Source organism: Oncorhynchus masou, chromosome 25, assembly GCF_036934945.1.
Source record: "Oncorhynchus masou masou isolate Uvic2021 chromosome 25, UVic_Omas_1.1, whole genome shotgun sequence".
Taxonomy (NCBI): Eukaryota; Metazoa; Chordata; class Actinopteri; order Salmoniformes; family Salmonidae; genus Oncorhynchus; species Oncorhynchus masou.
In genome coordinates, this window is record NC_088236.1 from 5,867,619 (window position 1) to 5,884,193 (window position 16,575).

Below are 16,575 nucleotides of genomic sequence, written 5' to 3' on the forward strand. Positions count from 1 at the left end.
AGCCTCCAAATGGGAATTCTGGAAAACCTGTGCATTTTGGGTTTTCTGAATTCTTACAACCCTAAATGGTTGGTGTCTGTGTACCGAGAACATGCAGATGAATGGACGCAATGGATGGTGTGTGTGTTTGTGTGTGTGAGGCTGCTGCCATATTAACCTCCCTCCCTCCCTCCCTCCCTCCCTCCCTCCCTCCCTCCCTCCCTCCCTCCCTCCCTCCCTCCCTCCCTCCCTCCCTCCCTCCCTCCCTCCCTCCCTCCCTCCCTCCCTCCCCTCCCTCCCTCCCTCCCTCCCTCAGAGAAAGAGTGCCTGGCCACATGTATCCAGAACATGCAGCAGTCAGATGACCTCTCACCCCTGGAGATCGTAGAGATGTTTGCCGGTCTGTCCTGCTTCCTGAAGGACTCCAGCGATGTCTCCCAGACCCTGCTGGACGACTTCAGGATGTGTCAGGGATACACGTTCCTCTGTGACCTCATGCTCAGGTAGGCTCATATTAGAGGTGTGTGTGTGTGTTTCAATATCAACAACTCTTCCCCCCCCTAGTAGTGTAGAGATGTTCTGAACAGTGTTATGTTTTCCTCTTCAGCATGGTGTGTTATGGTATTAACCCCTTCCTCTTCCTCTTCCTCATAGTGTGTTATGGTATTAACCCCTTCCTCTTCAACATAGTGTGTTATGGTATTAACCCCTTCCTCTTCCTCTTCCTCATAGTGTGTTATGGTATTAACCCCTTCCTCATCCTCTTCAGCATGGTGTGTTATGGTATTAACCCCTTCCTCTTCCTCTTCCTCATAGTGTGTTATGGTATTAACCCCTTCCTCTTCAACATAGTGTGTTATGGTATTAACCCCTTCCTCTTCTTCTTCAGCATGGTGTGTTATGGTATTAACCCCTTCCTCTTCCTCTTCAGCATGGTGTGTTATGGTATTAACCCCTTCCTCTTCCTCTTCAACATAGTGTGTTATGGTATTAACCCCTTCCCCTTCCTCTTCAACATAGTGTGTTATGGTATTAACCCCTTCCCCTTCCTCTTCAACATAGTGTGTTATGGTATTAACCTCTTCCTCTTCCTCCTTCAACATAGTATGTTATGGTATTAACCTCTTCCTCTTCCTCATAGTGTGTTATGGTATTAACCCCTTCCTCTTCCTCTTCAACATAGTGTGTTATGGTATTAACCCCTTCCTCTTCAACATAGTGTGTTATGGTATTAACCCCTTCCTCTTCCTCTTCCTCATAGTGGGTTATGGTATTAACCCCTTCCTCTTCCTCTTCCTCATAGTGGGTTATGGTATTAACTTCTTGAAACTCCCCATCCCGGATCCGGGTTTGTGACTAAAGCCTCAGGCTCATTAGCATAACGCAACGTTAACGATTTCTGAAAATCGCAAATAAAATGAAAATAATGCGTCTGCTCTCAAGCTTAGCCTTTTCTTAACAACACTGTCATCTCAGATTTTCAAAATATGCTTTTGAACCATAGAAATTGACTAATTTGTGTAAGAGTATGCAAAGCTAGCATAGCATTTTGAGTAGCATTTAGCACGCAACATTTTCACAAAAACCAGATAACCAAATAAATAAAATCATTTACCTTTGAAGAGCTTCTGATGTTTTCAATGAGGAGACTCTCAGTTACATACCAAATGCGCAGTGTTTCCTGAAAGCGTCTGTGTGTAGGAGAAATCGTTCCGTTTTCTACATTGCGCCTGGCTACCGAAACGAACCGAAAATTCAGTCACCTACAACGTAAAACTTTTTCCGGATTAACTACATAATATCGACCGAAACAACATGGCAAACGTTGTTTGGAATCAATCCTCAAGGTGTTTTTTCACATATCTCTTCATTGATATGCAGTTCGTGGAAGCTTGCTTTCCTCTCTGTATCCCATGGAAAAATACTGGCAGGTGACTTTTGCGCACCAATTTCGGCGCAGGACACCGGGCGGACACCTGGTAAATGTGGTCTCTTATGGTCAATCTTCCAATGATCTGCCTACAAATACGTCACAATGCTGCAGACACCTTGGGGAAATGACAGAAAGGGCAGACTTACTCCTCTCGCATTCACAGCCATATAAGGAGACAATGGAAAACAGAGCCTCAAAAATCCTTGTCATTTCCTGGATGCCATCTCATCTTGGTTTTGCCTGAAGCTCACGTTCTAGGGCACGCACAGAGAATATCTTGGTATTTCTGGACACGTCAGAGTGTTTTCTTTCGAATGGTATCAATTATATGCATAGTCGAGCATCTTTTTGTGACAAAATATCTTGTTTAAAACGGGAACGTTTTTCATCCAAAAATGAAATAGCGCCCCCATAGATGTAAGAGGTTAACCCCTTCCTCTTCCTCTTCCTCATAGTGTGTTATGGTATTAACCCCTTCCTCTTCCTCATAGTGTGTTATGGTATTAACCCCTTCCTCTTCCTCTTCAACATAGTGTGTTATGATATTAACCCCTTCCTCTTCCTCTTCCACATAGTGTGTTATGATATTAACCCCTTCCTCTTCCTCATAGTGTGTTATGGTATTAACCTCTTCCTCTTCAACATAGTGTGTTATGGTATTAACCCCTTCCTCTTCCTCTTCAACATAGTGTGTTATGGTATATTGTGTGTTACTTGTTTCACTATATTAAATGTACCCCCCCCCCCCCAACAGATTGGAGCAGGCCAAAGAGGAGGACAGCAGTGACGCTCTGAAGGATCTGGTCAACCTAGTGACTCTTCTGACCACCTATGGCGTGACGGATCTCAAACCGGCCGGTCTCACCACTGGAGCCCCTTTCCTGCTGCCCGGCTTCGTCCTCCCACAGCCTTCTGGGAAAGGTACAGTCGACCCGAGCGTCATCACGGCTCCAGTCTTTTACTCAGCCCACTGCCACACCTTCCTAGTTAAGCATAGAAATAGAGTCGGTAGAACGGGTTTCTCCATTTTAGTCAACAATTCCTTAATGGTTGGATGAATAACATGCCGTTCAACGAATTCTCTTATTATGAGCTTGAGTCTCGGTGTGTGTGCGTGTGCGTGTGCGTGTGTGTGTGTGTGTGTGTGTGAAAACCAGAACTGTCCAGAATGTGTTAGTGTCATAGGAGTAGGTGGAGCTGTGCGCCTAAACAGGGAAGTGACACATTGTGATCAACAGGGAAGTCCGGTTGTCTGGGTGAAGCACTGACCTGTCCTCTGACTCAGCCTGCAGTTTAAATGGAAATCAAATCAAACTTTATTGGTCGCGTACACAGTTTAGCAGGGTGGCAGGTAGCCTCGAGGTTAGCGGTTAGCGGTTAGAGCGTTGGGCCAATAACTGAAAGATCGCTGGTTTGAAAATCCGAGCCGACAAGGTGAAAAATCTGCCGATGTGCCCTTGAGAAGGTCGCCCATCATTTGTTCCAGGGACCTATCATACTACTATGACTGACCCTGTACAACAACACCTATCATACTACTATGACTGACCCTGTACAACAACACCTATCACACTACTATGACTGACCCTGTAAAACAACACCTATCACACTACTATGACTGACCCTGTAAAACAACACCTATCACACTACTATGACTGACCCTGTACAACAACACCTATCACACTACTATGACTGACCCTGTACAACAACACCTATCACACTACTATGACTGACCCTGTAAAACAACACCTATCACACTACTATAACTGACCCTGTAAAACAACACCTATCATACTACTATGACTGACCCTGTAAAACAACACCTATCATCCTACTATGACTGACCCTGTAAAACAACACCTATCACACTACTATGACTGACCCTGTAAAACAACACCTATCACACTACTATGACTGACCCTGTACAACAACAACTATCACACTACTATGACTGACCCTGTACAACAACACCTATCATACTACTATGACTGACCCTGTACAACAACACCTATCATACTACTATGACTGACCCTGTACAACAACACCTATCATACTACTATGACTGACCCTGTAAAACAACAACTATCATACTACTATGACTGACCCTGTACAACAACACCTATCACACTACTATGACTGACCCTGTAAAACAACACCTATCATACTACTATGACTGACCCTGTAAAACAACAACTATCATACTACTATGACTGACCCTGTAAAACAACACCTATCATACTACTATGACTGACCCTGTACAACAACACCTATCATACTACTATGACTGACTCTGTACAACAACACCTATCACACTACTATGACTGACCCTGTAAAACAACAACTATCATACTACTATGACTGACCCTGTAAAACAACACCTATCACACTACTATGACTGACCCTGTAAAACAACACCTTTCATACTACTATGACTGACCCTGTACAACAACACCTATCACACTACTATGACTGACCCTGTAAAACAACACCTATCACACTACTATGACTGACCCTGTAAAACAACACCTATCACACTACTATGACTGACCCTGTACAACAACACCTATCATACTACTATGACTGACCCTGTACAACAACACCTATCATACTACTATGACTGACCCTGTAAAACAACACCTATCATACTACTATGACTGACCCTGTACAACAACACCTATCATACTACTATGACTGACCCTGTACAACAACACCTATCATACTACTATGACTGACCCTGTACAACAACACCTATCATACTACTATGACTGACCCTGTACAACAACACCTATCATACTACTATGACTGACCCTGTAAAACAACACCTATCATACTACTATGACTGACCCTGTACAACAACACCTATCATACTACTATGACTGACCCTGTAAAACAACACCTATCACACTACTGGAACTGACCCTGTAAAACAACACCTATCATACTACTATGACTGACCCTGTACAAGCACTTTGTGACTCCTGCTGAAAACGTTTGATTGATTGTTGGTCTGCGTCTCGTCCAGGCCACACGGTGAGGAACCTCCAGTCCTTCTCCGTCCTACAGAATGCCTTCCTGAGGGCAAAGACGTCACGGCTGACCGGCACGCTGCTGGACGCCATCGGCAACATCTACGCCGCCGACCACGCCAACTACTTCATCCTGGAGGCACAACACACACTCTCACAGTTCGCTGACAAGGTGTGTGTCTGTCTGTGTGTCTGTCTGTGTGTCTGTCTGTGTGTCTGTCCGTGTCTGTCCGTGTCTGTCCGTGTGTCTGTCCGTGTGTCTGTCCGTGTGTCTGTCCGTGTGTCTGTCTGTGTGTCTGTCTGTGTGTCTGTCTGTGTGTGTGTGTGTCTGTCTGTGTGTGTGTGTCTCTGTCTGTGTCTGTCTGTGTGTCTGTGTGTGTCTGTCTGTGTGTGTGTCTGTGTGTGTGTGTGTCTGTCTGTGTGTGTGTCTGTCTGTGTGTGTGTCTGTCTGTGTGTGTGTGTGCCTGTCTGTGTGTGCCTGTCTGTGTGTGCCTGTCTGTGTGTGTGTGTCTGTGTGTCTGTCTGTGTCTGTCTGTCTGTGTGTGTGTCTCTGTGTCTGTGTGTGTGTGTCTGTCTGTGTGTGTGTGTGTGTGTGTGTGTGTGTGTGTGTGTGTGTGTGTTATGCAGCTATATGTTATTCTAAATAACACCCCATCTCTTTCCAGGTGGCCAAGCTGCCAGATGCCCAGACAAAGTACTTTGACCTGTTGGAGTTTGTAGTGTTCAGTCTGAACTATGTTCCCTGTAAGGAGCTGTTCAGTGTCAGCGTCCTGCTGAAGGGCTCTACGTCATACACCTGCAGTATCACAGCCACCAGGTAAGGAATTGAGTCTGCATCGTATCGCATCGTATCTGGTGTCTAGTATCTGGTATCTAGTATCTGGTGTCTAGTATCTGGTGTCTAGTATCTGGTGTCTAGTATCTGGTATCGTGTCTAGTATCTGGTGTCTAGTATCTGGTGTCTAGTGTCTGGTATCGTATCTGGTGTCTAGTATCTGGTATCTAGTATATGGTATCTAGTATCTGGTATCTAGTATCTGGTGTCTAGTATCTGGTGTCTAGTATCTGGTATCGTATCTGGTGTCTAGTATCTGGTGTCTAGTATCTGGTATCGTATCTGGTGTCTAGTATCTGGTGTCTAGTATCTGGTGTCTAGTATATGGTGTCTAGTATCTGGTGTCTAGTATATGGTATCTAGTATCTGGTATCTAGTATCTGGTGTCTAGTATCTGGTGTCTAGTATCTGGTGTCTAGTATCTGGTATCGTATCTGGTGTCTAGTATCTGGTATCGTATCTGGTGTCTAGTATCTGGTGTCTAGTATCTGGTATCTAGTATATGGTATCTAGTATCTGGTATCTAGTATCTGGTGTCTAGTATCTGGTGTCTAGTATCTGGTGTCTAGTATATGGTGTCTAGTATCTGGTGTCTAGTATATGGTATCTAGTATCTGGTATCTAGTATCTGGTGTCTAGTATCTGGTGTCTAGTATCTGGTGTCTAGTATCTGGTATCGTATCTGGTGTCTAGTATCTGGTATCGTATCTGGTGTCTAGTATCTGGTATCTAGTATATGGTATCTAGTATCTGGTATCTAGTATCTGGTGTCTAGTATCTGGTGTCTAGTATCTGGTGTCTAGTATCTGGTATCGTATCTGGTGTCTAGTATCTGGTATCGTATCTGGTATCTAGTATCTGGTGTCTAGTATCTGGTGTCTAGTATCTGGTGTCTAGTATCTGGTGTCTAGTATCTGGTGTCTAGTATCTGGTGTCTAGTATCTGGTGTCTAGTATCTGGTGTCTAGTATCTGGTATCTAGTATCTGGTATCGTATCTGGTGTCTAGTATCTGGTGTCTAGTATCTGGTATCTAGTATCTGGTGTCTAGTATCTGGTGTCTAGTATCTGGTGTCTAGTATCTGGTGTCTAGTATCTGGTATCGTATCTGGTGTCTAGTATCTGGTATCTAGTATCTGGTATCTAGTATCTGGTGTCTAGTATCTGGTGTCTAGTATCTGGTATCGTATCTGGTGTCTAGTATCTGGTGTCTAGTATCTGGTGTCGTATCTGGTGTCTAGTATCTGGTGTCTAGTATCTGGTATCTGGTGTCTAGTATCTGGTATCTGGTGTCTAGTATCTGGTGTCTAGTATCTGGTGTCTAGTATCTGGTGTCTAGTATCTGGTGTCTAGTATCTGGTATCTGGTGTCTAGTATCTGGTATCTGGTATCTGGTGTCTAGTATCTGGTGTCTAGTATCTGGTGTCTAGTATCTGGTGTCTAGTATCTGGTGTCTAGTATCTGGTGTCTAGTATCTGGTGTCTGGTATCTGGTGTCTGGTATCTGTTGTCTAGTATCTGGTGTCTAGTATCTGGTGTCTAGTATCTGGTGTCTAGTATCTGGTATCTGGTGTCTAGTATCTGGTGTCTAGTATCTGGTGTCTAGTATCTGGTGTCTAGTATCTGGTGTCTAGTATCTGGTGTCTAGTATCTGGTATCTAGTATCTGGTGTCTGGTATCTGGTATCTGGTGTCTAGTATCTGGTGTCTAGTATCTGGTGTCTAGTATCTGGTGTCTAGTATCTGGTATCTAGTATCTGGTGTCTAGTATCTGGTGTCTAGTATCTGGTGTCTAGAATCTGGTATCGTATCTGGTGTCTAGTATCTGGTGTCTAGAATCTGGTATCGTATCTGGTGTCTAGTATCTGGTGTCTAGTATCTGGTATCGTATCTGGTGTCTAGTATCTGGTGTCTAGTATCTGGTATCTGGTGTCTAGTATCTGGTGTCTAGTATCTGGTGTCTAGTATCTGGTGTCTAGTATCTGGTGTCTAGTATCTGGTGTCTAGTATCTGGTATCTGGTGTCTAGTATCTGGTGTCTAGTATCTGGTGTCTAGTATCTGGTGTCTAGTATCTGGTGTCTAGTATCTGGTGTCTAGTATCTGGTGTCTAGTATCTGGTGTCTAGTATCTGGTATCGTATCTCGTGTCTAGTATCTAGTATCTGGTGTCTAGTATCTGGTGTCTAGTATCTGGTGTCTAGTATCTGGTGTCTAGTATCTGGTGTCTAGTATCTGGTGTCTGGTATCTGGTATCTGGTGTCTGGTATCTGGTATCTGGTGTCTAGTATCTGGTGTCTAGTATCTGGTGTCTAGTGTCTGGTGTCTGGTGTCTGGTATCTGGTGTCTAGTATCTGGTGTCTGGTGTCTGGTATCTGGTGTCTAGTATCTGGTGTCTAGTATCTGGTGTCTAGTATCTGGTATCTGGTGTCTGGTATCTGGTGTCTAGTATCTGGTGTCTAGTATCTGGTGTCTAGTATCTGGTGTCTAGTATCTGGTGTCTAGTATCTGGTATCTGGTGTCTAGTATCTGGTGTCTAGTATCTGGTGTCTAGTATCTGGTGTCTAGTATCTGGTGTCTAGTATCTGGTATCTAGTATCTGGTGTCTGGTATCTGGTATCTGGTGTCTAGTATCTGGTGTCTAGTATCTGGTGTCTAGTATCTGGTGTCTAGTATCTGGTGTCTAGTATCTGGTGTCTAGTATCTGGTGTCTAGAATCTGGTATCGTATCTGGTGTCTAGTATCTGGTGTCTAGTATCTGGTATCGTATCTGGTGTCTAGTATCTGGTGTCTAGTATCTAGTATCTGGTGTCTAGTATCTGGTGTCTAGTATCTGGTGTCTAGTATCTGGTATCTGGTGTCTAGTATCTGGTGTCTAGTATCTGGTGTCTAGTATCTGGTGTCTAGTATCTGGTGTCTAGTATCTGGTGTCTAGTATCTGGTGTCTAGTATCTGGTATCTGGTGTCTAGTATCTGGTGTCTAGTATCTGGTGTCTAGTATCTGGTGTCTAGTATCTGGTGTCTAGTATCTGGTGTCTAGTATCTGGTGTCTAGTATCTGGTGTCTAGTATCTGGTGTCTAGTATCTGTTATCGTATCTCGTGTCTAGTATCTAGTATCTGGTGTCTAGTATCTGGTGTCTAGTATCTGGTGTCTAGTATCTGGTGTCTAGTATCTGGTGTCTAGTATCTGGTGTCTAGTATCTGGTGTCTGGTATCTGGTGTCTGGTATCTGGTGTCTGGTATCTGGTGTCTGGTATCTGGTGTCTGGTATCTGGTGTCTAGTATCTGGTGTCTAGTGTCTGGTGTCTAGTATCTGGTGTCTGGTATCTGGTTTCTGGTATCTGGTGTCTAGTATCTGGTGTCTAGTATCTGGTGTCTAGTATCTGGTGTCGTATCTGGTGTCTAGTATCTAGTATCTGGTGTCTAGTATCTGGTGTCTAGTATCTGGTGTCTGGTGTCTGGTGTCTAGTATCTGGTGTCTAGTATCTGGTGTCTAGTATCTGGTGTCTAGTATCTGGTATCTGGTGTCTAGTATCTGGGGTCTAGTATCTAGTATCTGGTGTCTAGTATCTGGTGTCTAGTATCTGGTGTCTAGTATCTAGTATCTGGTGTCTAGTATCTGGTGTCTAGTATCTGGTGTCTAGTATCTGGTGTCTAGTATCTGGTGTCTAGTATCTGGTGTCTAGTATCTGGTGTCTGGTATCTGGTATCTGGTATCTAGTATCTGGTGTCTAGTATCTGGTGTCTGGTATCTGGTATCTGGTGTCTAGTATCTGGTGTCTAGTATCTGGTGTCTAGTATCTGGTGTCTAGTATCTGGTGTCTGGTGTCTAGTATCTGGTGTCTGGTGTCTAGTATCTGGTGTCTAGTATCTGGTGTCTAGTATCTGGTGTCTAGTATCTGGTGTCTAGTATCTGGTATCTGGTGTCTAGTATCTAGTATCTGGTGTCTAGTATCTGGTGTCTAGTATCTGGTGTCTAGTATCTAGTATCTGGTGTCTAGTATCTGGTGTCTAGTATCTGGTGTCTAGTATCTGGTGTCTAGTATCTGGTGTCTGGTATCTGGTGTCTGGTATCTGGTGTCTGGTATCTAGTATCTGGTGTCTAGTATCTGGTGTCTAGTATCTGGTATCTGGTGTCTAGTATCTGGTGTCTAGTATCTGGTATCGTATCTGGTGTCTAGTATCTGGTGTCTAGTATCTGGTGTCTAGTATCTGGTGTCTAGTATCTGGTGTCTAGTATCTGGTATCTAGTATCTGGTGTCTAGTATCTGGTGTCGTATCTGGTGTCTAGCATCTGGTATCGTATCTGATATCGTATCTGGTGTCTAGTATCTGGTGTCTAGTATCTGGTGTCTAGTATCTGGTGTCTAGTATCTGGTGTCTAGTATCTGGTGTCTAGTATCTGGTGTCTAGTATCTGGTGTCTAGTATCTGGTGTCTAGTATCTGGTGTCTAGTATCTGGTGTCTAGCATCTGGTGTCTAGCACCTGGTGTCTAGCATCTGGTGTCTAGTATCTGGTGTCTAGTATCTGGTGTCTAGTATCTGGTGTCTAGTATCTGGTATCTGGTGTCTGGTGTCTAGTAGCTGGTGTCTAGTATCTGGTATCTGGTGTCGTATCTGGTGTCTAGTATCTGGTATCTGGTATCGTGTCTGGTGTCTAGTATCTGGTGTCTAGTATCTGGTGTCTGGTGTCTAGTATCTGGTATCTAGTATCTGGTGTCATATCTGGTGTCTTATCTATTGGGACTGGAAAGCCACATATATTTGGGATCAGATCTCGTATTTCTGTCTAGCAATGCAAAATATATAAAATAACATGTTTGATTTCCTAATTTTGAAATTGATATGGATGCCGTCATAAATGTAAATCGACTCTTTCAATATTCAATGAATCCAACTCCTCCCTCAGGACTCTGTTGAAGTTGAGTCGTCATGACGCGGTGTTCAGTGATGTGTTGAGAGAGGTGGGGCTTCTGGAGGTGCTGGTTAACCTCCTGCATAAATACGCTGCCTTGCTCAAAGACCCCGCAACGCAACAACAGACTCAGTCACAGAACAACGAACAAGGTGAGTCTCCGAGATCAAGAGGCAATACTGGGTCGTATACGTTAGGGCACACCGTTCGTTGCAAAACAATTTCAAAATGTCCAATCAGAAACACACATTTTCCGTTGCGCCAACAAGTCCAGATTGATTCTGTTTCCGCCCCTTTCTTCCTTTTCATGCCCAGTGAATATGACCCTCACTAACCCCGCTGTGAGAAAGCCATGCCGACTGAAGTGAATGATTTGTGATTCGTCAACTGGTTGCTAATACTTCCTCAAACAAGCAGTCAAATCATCCAATCAAATCATCCTGATATAATTCACACATGTTCATCATAGACTGGGAGATGGAACAGAGAATTCTAAATAGAATAACAATCTGCTGTGTTCCCTCTCTCCCTCCCTCTCTCCCTCTCTTCCTCTCTCCCTCCCTCTCTCCCTCTCTTCCTCTCTTCCTCCCTCTCTCCCTCTCTTCCTCCCTCTCTCCCTCTCTTCCTCTCTTCCTCCCTCTCTCCCTCCCTTCCTCTCTTCCTCCCTCTCTCCCTCTCTTCCTCCCTCTCTTCCTCCCTCTCTTCCTCCCTCTCTCCCTCTCTTCCTCCCTCTCTTCCTCCCTCTCTCCCTCTCTTCCTCCCTTTCTTCCTCCCTCTCTCTCTCCCTCTCTTCCTCCCTCTCTCCCTCTCTTCCTCCCTCTCTCCCTTTCTTCCTCCCTCTCTCCCTTTCTTCCTCCCTCTCTCCCTTTCTTCCTCCCTCTCTCCCTTTCTTCCTCCCTCTCTCCCTTTCTTCCTCCCTCTCTCCCTTTCTTCCTCCCTCTCTTCCTTCCTCTGTCCCTCCCTCTCTTCCTCCCTCTCTTCCTCCCTCTCTCCCTCTCTTCCTCCCTCTCTTCCTCCCTCTGTCCCTCCCTCTCTTTCTCCCTCTCTTCCTCCCTCTCTCCCTCTCTTCCTCCCTCTCTCCCTCTCTTCCTCCCTCTCTCCCTCTCTTCCTCCCTCTCTCCCTCTCTTCCTCCCTCTCTTTCTTTCTTCCCCCTCTCTCCCTCTCTTCCTCCCTCTCTCCCTCTCTTCTTCCCTCTCTTTCTTTCTTCCTCCCTCTCTCCCTCTCTTCCTCCCTCTCTCCCTCTCTTCCTCCCTCTCTTCCTCCCTCCCTCTCTTCCTCTCTTCCTCCCTCTGTCCCTCCCTCTCTTCCTCCCTCTCCCTCTCTTTCTCCCTCTCTTTCTCCCTCTCTCTCCCTCTCTTCCTCCCTCGCTCTATCCCCCCGACCCCCTCTATTTCCATCTCTCTGTCTCTAGGTGACTGTAAGAACAGCAGTGTAGCGGAGGAACAGAAACAGTTAGCTTGGCTGGTCATGGAGACGCTGACTGTCCTGCTGCAAGGCTCCAACACTAACGCAGGTACACACACACCCACACGCAAACATTATGGCTAACATGGCCGTGAAATTACACAGAAACCTCAGTATTTCAACTCTTTTGTGTGTTCAACTCGTATGATTACCCTTTATTAAAGCCAGGCGAATCCAGACAGAATCCTCCCAGTGCCCACATCTCCTTCAGAACATAATCCCATACTACTAGTGATGTCACACAGCCCCAACCCTGGGTTTCTCTGGGTTTCTCTTGAGTTTCTCTGAGTTTAGGTAATGCACACAAATCTGTCTCTGTCTGCCTGCCTGCCCCAAACTGACGCACACACATATATACACACGACGGATGACAAATGACTCAAATGATTTCTATTTGAACAAGCCTTGACTCTGGGCAGAGCTCAATGGTTTCACTTCTGTCATTCACGATCATGTGACACTGGAGAGGAAGATATGCACTTCCTCCTTCTATATGTTGATTGGCTGGCTGGCTGTATGGATTCCTCATCTCAGAGATCACCAATATCATCTATTTGTGCTCGCTCGCTCTCCCTTTCTCCTTCTGTCTCAATCTCTCCTTCTGTCTCAATCTCTCCTTCTGTCTCAATCTCTCCTTCTGTCTCAATCTCTCCTTCTGTCTCAATCTCTCCTTCTGTCTCAATCTCTCCTTCTGTATCTCTCCTTCTGTATCCCTCTCTCTTCTCTCTCTATCTCTCTCTCTTCTCTCTCTCTCTCTCTCTTCTCTCTCTCTCTTCTCTTTCTCTCTCTCCTCTTTCTCTCTCTCTCTCTTCTCTTTCTCTCTCTCTCTCTTCTCTTTCTCTCTCTCTCTTCTCTTTCTCTCTCTCTCTTCTCTTTCTCTCTCTCTCTTCTCTTTCTCTCTCTCTCTGTATCTCCCTCTTTCTTCTGTCTCAATCTCTCTTTCTTCTGTTTCTTTCTCTATTTCTTCGCTGTCTCTCTCTCTCCATCTCTCTCTCCCACTATCCTGGTCTGAGTAAGGAACGGTAGTGGAGGCCAGACTAATATGATGAGTCAGTGTTCTCTAGCAGAGATGGAGACTCAGAGATGTGTATGATAAATGAGTGTGAGGGAGTGAGTGTGATGGGTGAATAAAGGTTATTATTAGTATCATCTCTTATTGTCTCTTCCAATGTCCCTCCCTCCTCCCTCTCCCCTCCCTGCTTCTCTCCCCATCCCTCTCTCCTACTCTCCCTCTCCCCTCCCTCCTTCTCTCCCCCATCCCTCTCTCCCCCATCCCTCTCTCCTCTCCCCATCCCTCTCCCCTCCCCCATCCCTCTCTTCTCTCCCCCATCCCTCTCTCCTCCCTCTCCCATCCCTCTCTCCTCTCCTCCCTCTCCCCCATCCCTCTCCCCTCCCTCTCCTCTCCTCTCCTCTCCTCCCTCTCCCCTCCCTCCTTCTCTCCCCATCCCTCCCCTTTCTCCTCTCCCCATCCCTCCCCTTTCTCCTCTCCCCATCCCTCCCCTTTCTCCTCTCCCCATCCCTCCTTCTCTCCCCCATCCCTATCCCCTCCCTCCTTCTCTCCCCCATCCCTCCCCTTTCTCCTCTCCCCATCCCTCTCCCCTCCCTCCTTCTCTCCCCTCCCTCTTTCTCTCCCCCATCCCTCCCCTTTCTCATCTCCCCATCCCTCTCCCCTCCCTCCTTCTCTCCCCCATCCCTCCCCTTTCTCCCCCATCCCTCCCCTTTCTCCTCTCCCCATCCCTCTCCCCTCCCTCCTTCTCTCCCCCATCCCTCCCCTTTCTCCCCCATCCCTCCCCTTTCTCCCCCATCCCTCCCCTTTCTCCTCTCCCCATCCCTCTCCCCTCCCTCCTTCTCTCCCCATCCCTCCTTCTCTCCCCCATCCCTCTCCCCTCCCTCCCTTCGCTCCCCCATCCCTCTCCCCTCCCTCCCTCCTTCTCTCCCCCCCCCCCCCCCTCCAGGTCTGTTCAGAGAGTTTGGAGGGGCGCGGTGTGTCCACAACATAGTGAAGTATGATCAGTGCAGGGAACATGCTCTGATGATCATTCAGCAGCTGGTTCTGTCCTCCAGCGGAGATGATGACATGGGCACGCTACTGGGTCTGATGCACTCTGCCTCGTCCACCGAGCTACAGCTCAAAACAGACATACTACAGGTGAGATACACACCTACACACACACACACACACACTACTGGGTCTGATGCACTCTGCCTCGTCCACCGAGCTACAGCTCAAAACAGACATACTACAGGTGAGATACACACCTACACACACACACACTACTGGGTCTGATGCACTCTGCCTCGTCCACCGAGCTACAGCTCAAAACAGACATACTACAGGTGAGATACACACAACTCCCACACACACACACAACTCCCACACACACACACAACTCCCACACACACACACAACTCCCACACACACACACAACTCCCACACACACACACAACTCCCACACACACACACAACTCCCACACACACACACAACTCCCACACACACACACAACTCCCACACACACACACAACTCCCACACACACAACTCCCACACACACACACACACACACACCACACACACACACACACACACCTCAACACACACACACACACACCTCAACACACACACACACACACACCTCAACACACACACACACACACACACACCTCAACACACACACACACCTCAACACACACACACACACACACACCTCAACACACACCTACACTTACACACACACACACCTACACACACACACACCTACACCTCAACACACACACACACACACCTCAACACACACACACACACACACACACACACACACACACACACACACACACACACACACACACACACACCTCAACACACACACACACACACCTCAACACACACACACACTCACACACACACACACACACACACACAACACACACACACACACACCTCAACACACACACACACACACACACCTCAACACACACACACACACCTCAACACACACACACACACACACACACCTCAACACACACACACACACACACACACACCTCAACACACACACACACCTCAACACACACACACACACACACACACACACACACACACACCTCAACACACACACACACCTCAACACACACACACACACACCTCAACACACACCTACACTTACACACACACACACCTACACACACACACACACCCTACACCTCAACACACACACACACCTCAACACACACACACACACACACACACACACACACACACACACACACACACACACACACACACACACACACACACACACACACACACACACACACACACCCTCAACACACACACACACACACCTCAACACACACACACACACACACACCTCAACACACACACACACACACACACACACACAACACACACACACCTACACACACACCTCAACACACACACACCTACACACCTACACACACACCTACACACCTACACACACACCTACACACCTACACCTACACACACATCTATACCCACCCACCCAGCCCTAACCTCCTCTCCCTCTCTGCTAGACTCTCCTGGCTGTGCTGAGAGAAAGCCATCACCCACCCACCCACCCAGCCCTAACCTCCTCTCCCTCTCTGCTAGACTCTCCTGGCTGTGCTGAGAGAAAGCCATCACCCAGCCACCCAGCCACCCACCCACCCACCCACCCAGCCCTAACCTCCTCTCCCTCTCTGCTAGACTCTCCTGGCTGTGCTGAGAGAAAGCCATCACCCAGCCACCCAGCCACCCACCCACCCACCCACCCAGCCCTAACCTCCTCTCCCTCTCTGCTAGACTCTCCTGGCTGTGCTGAGAGAAAGCCATCACCCACCCACCCACCCAGCCCTAACCTCCTCTCCCTCTCTGCTAGACTCTCCTGGCTGTGCTGAGAGAAAGCCATCACCCAGCCACCCAGCCACCCACCCACCCACCCACCCAGCCCTAACCTCCTCTCCCTCTCTGCTAGACTCTCCTGGCTGTGCTGAGAGAAAGCCATCACCCAGCCACCCACCCACCCAGCCCTAACCTCCTCTCCCTCTCTGCTAGACTCTCCTGGCTGTGCTGAGAGAAAGCCATCACCCACCCACCCAGCCCTAACCTCCTCTCCCTCTCTGCTAGACTCTCCTGGCTGTGCTGAGAGAAAGCCATCACCCACCCAGCCACCCACCCAGCCCTAACCTCCTCTCCCTCTCTGCTAGACTCTCCTGGCCGTGCTGAGAGAAAGCCATCACCCACCCACCCACCCACCCAGCCCTAACCTCCTCTCCCTCTCTGCTAGACTCTCCTGGTTGTGCTGAGAGAAAGCCATCACCCAGCCACCCACCCACCCAGCCCTAACCTCCTCTCCCTCTCTGCTAGACTCTCCTGGCTGTGCTGAGAGAAAGCCATCACCCACCCACCCAC

The 16,575-nt window shown here is 47.4% G+C and overlaps 1 protein-coding gene across 1 annotated transcript in view; it reads left to right on the forward strand.

Moving 5' to 3' along the window:
- The window catches only part of wdfy3 (WD repeat and FYVE domain containing 3), a 224,097-nt gene that overhangs the window by 66,658 nt on the left and 140,864 nt on the right, over positions 1 to 16,575 (forward strand). The window contains exons 7-13 of the mRNA XM_064936580.1: positions 296 to 482; positions 2,667 to 2,833; positions 4,935 to 5,110; positions 5,604 to 5,755; positions 10,677 to 10,834; positions 12,095 to 12,196; positions 14,103 to 14,296. Coding sequence (XP_064792652.1) covers positions 296 to 482; positions 2,667 to 2,833; positions 4,935 to 5,110; positions 5,604 to 5,755; positions 10,677 to 10,834; positions 12,095 to 12,196; positions 14,103 to 14,296 — 1,136 coding nt within the window. The remainder of the gene's footprint in view (positions 1 to 295; positions 483 to 2,666; positions 2,834 to 4,934; positions 5,111 to 5,603; positions 5,756 to 10,676; positions 10,835 to 12,094; positions 12,197 to 14,102; positions 14,297 to 16,575) is intronic.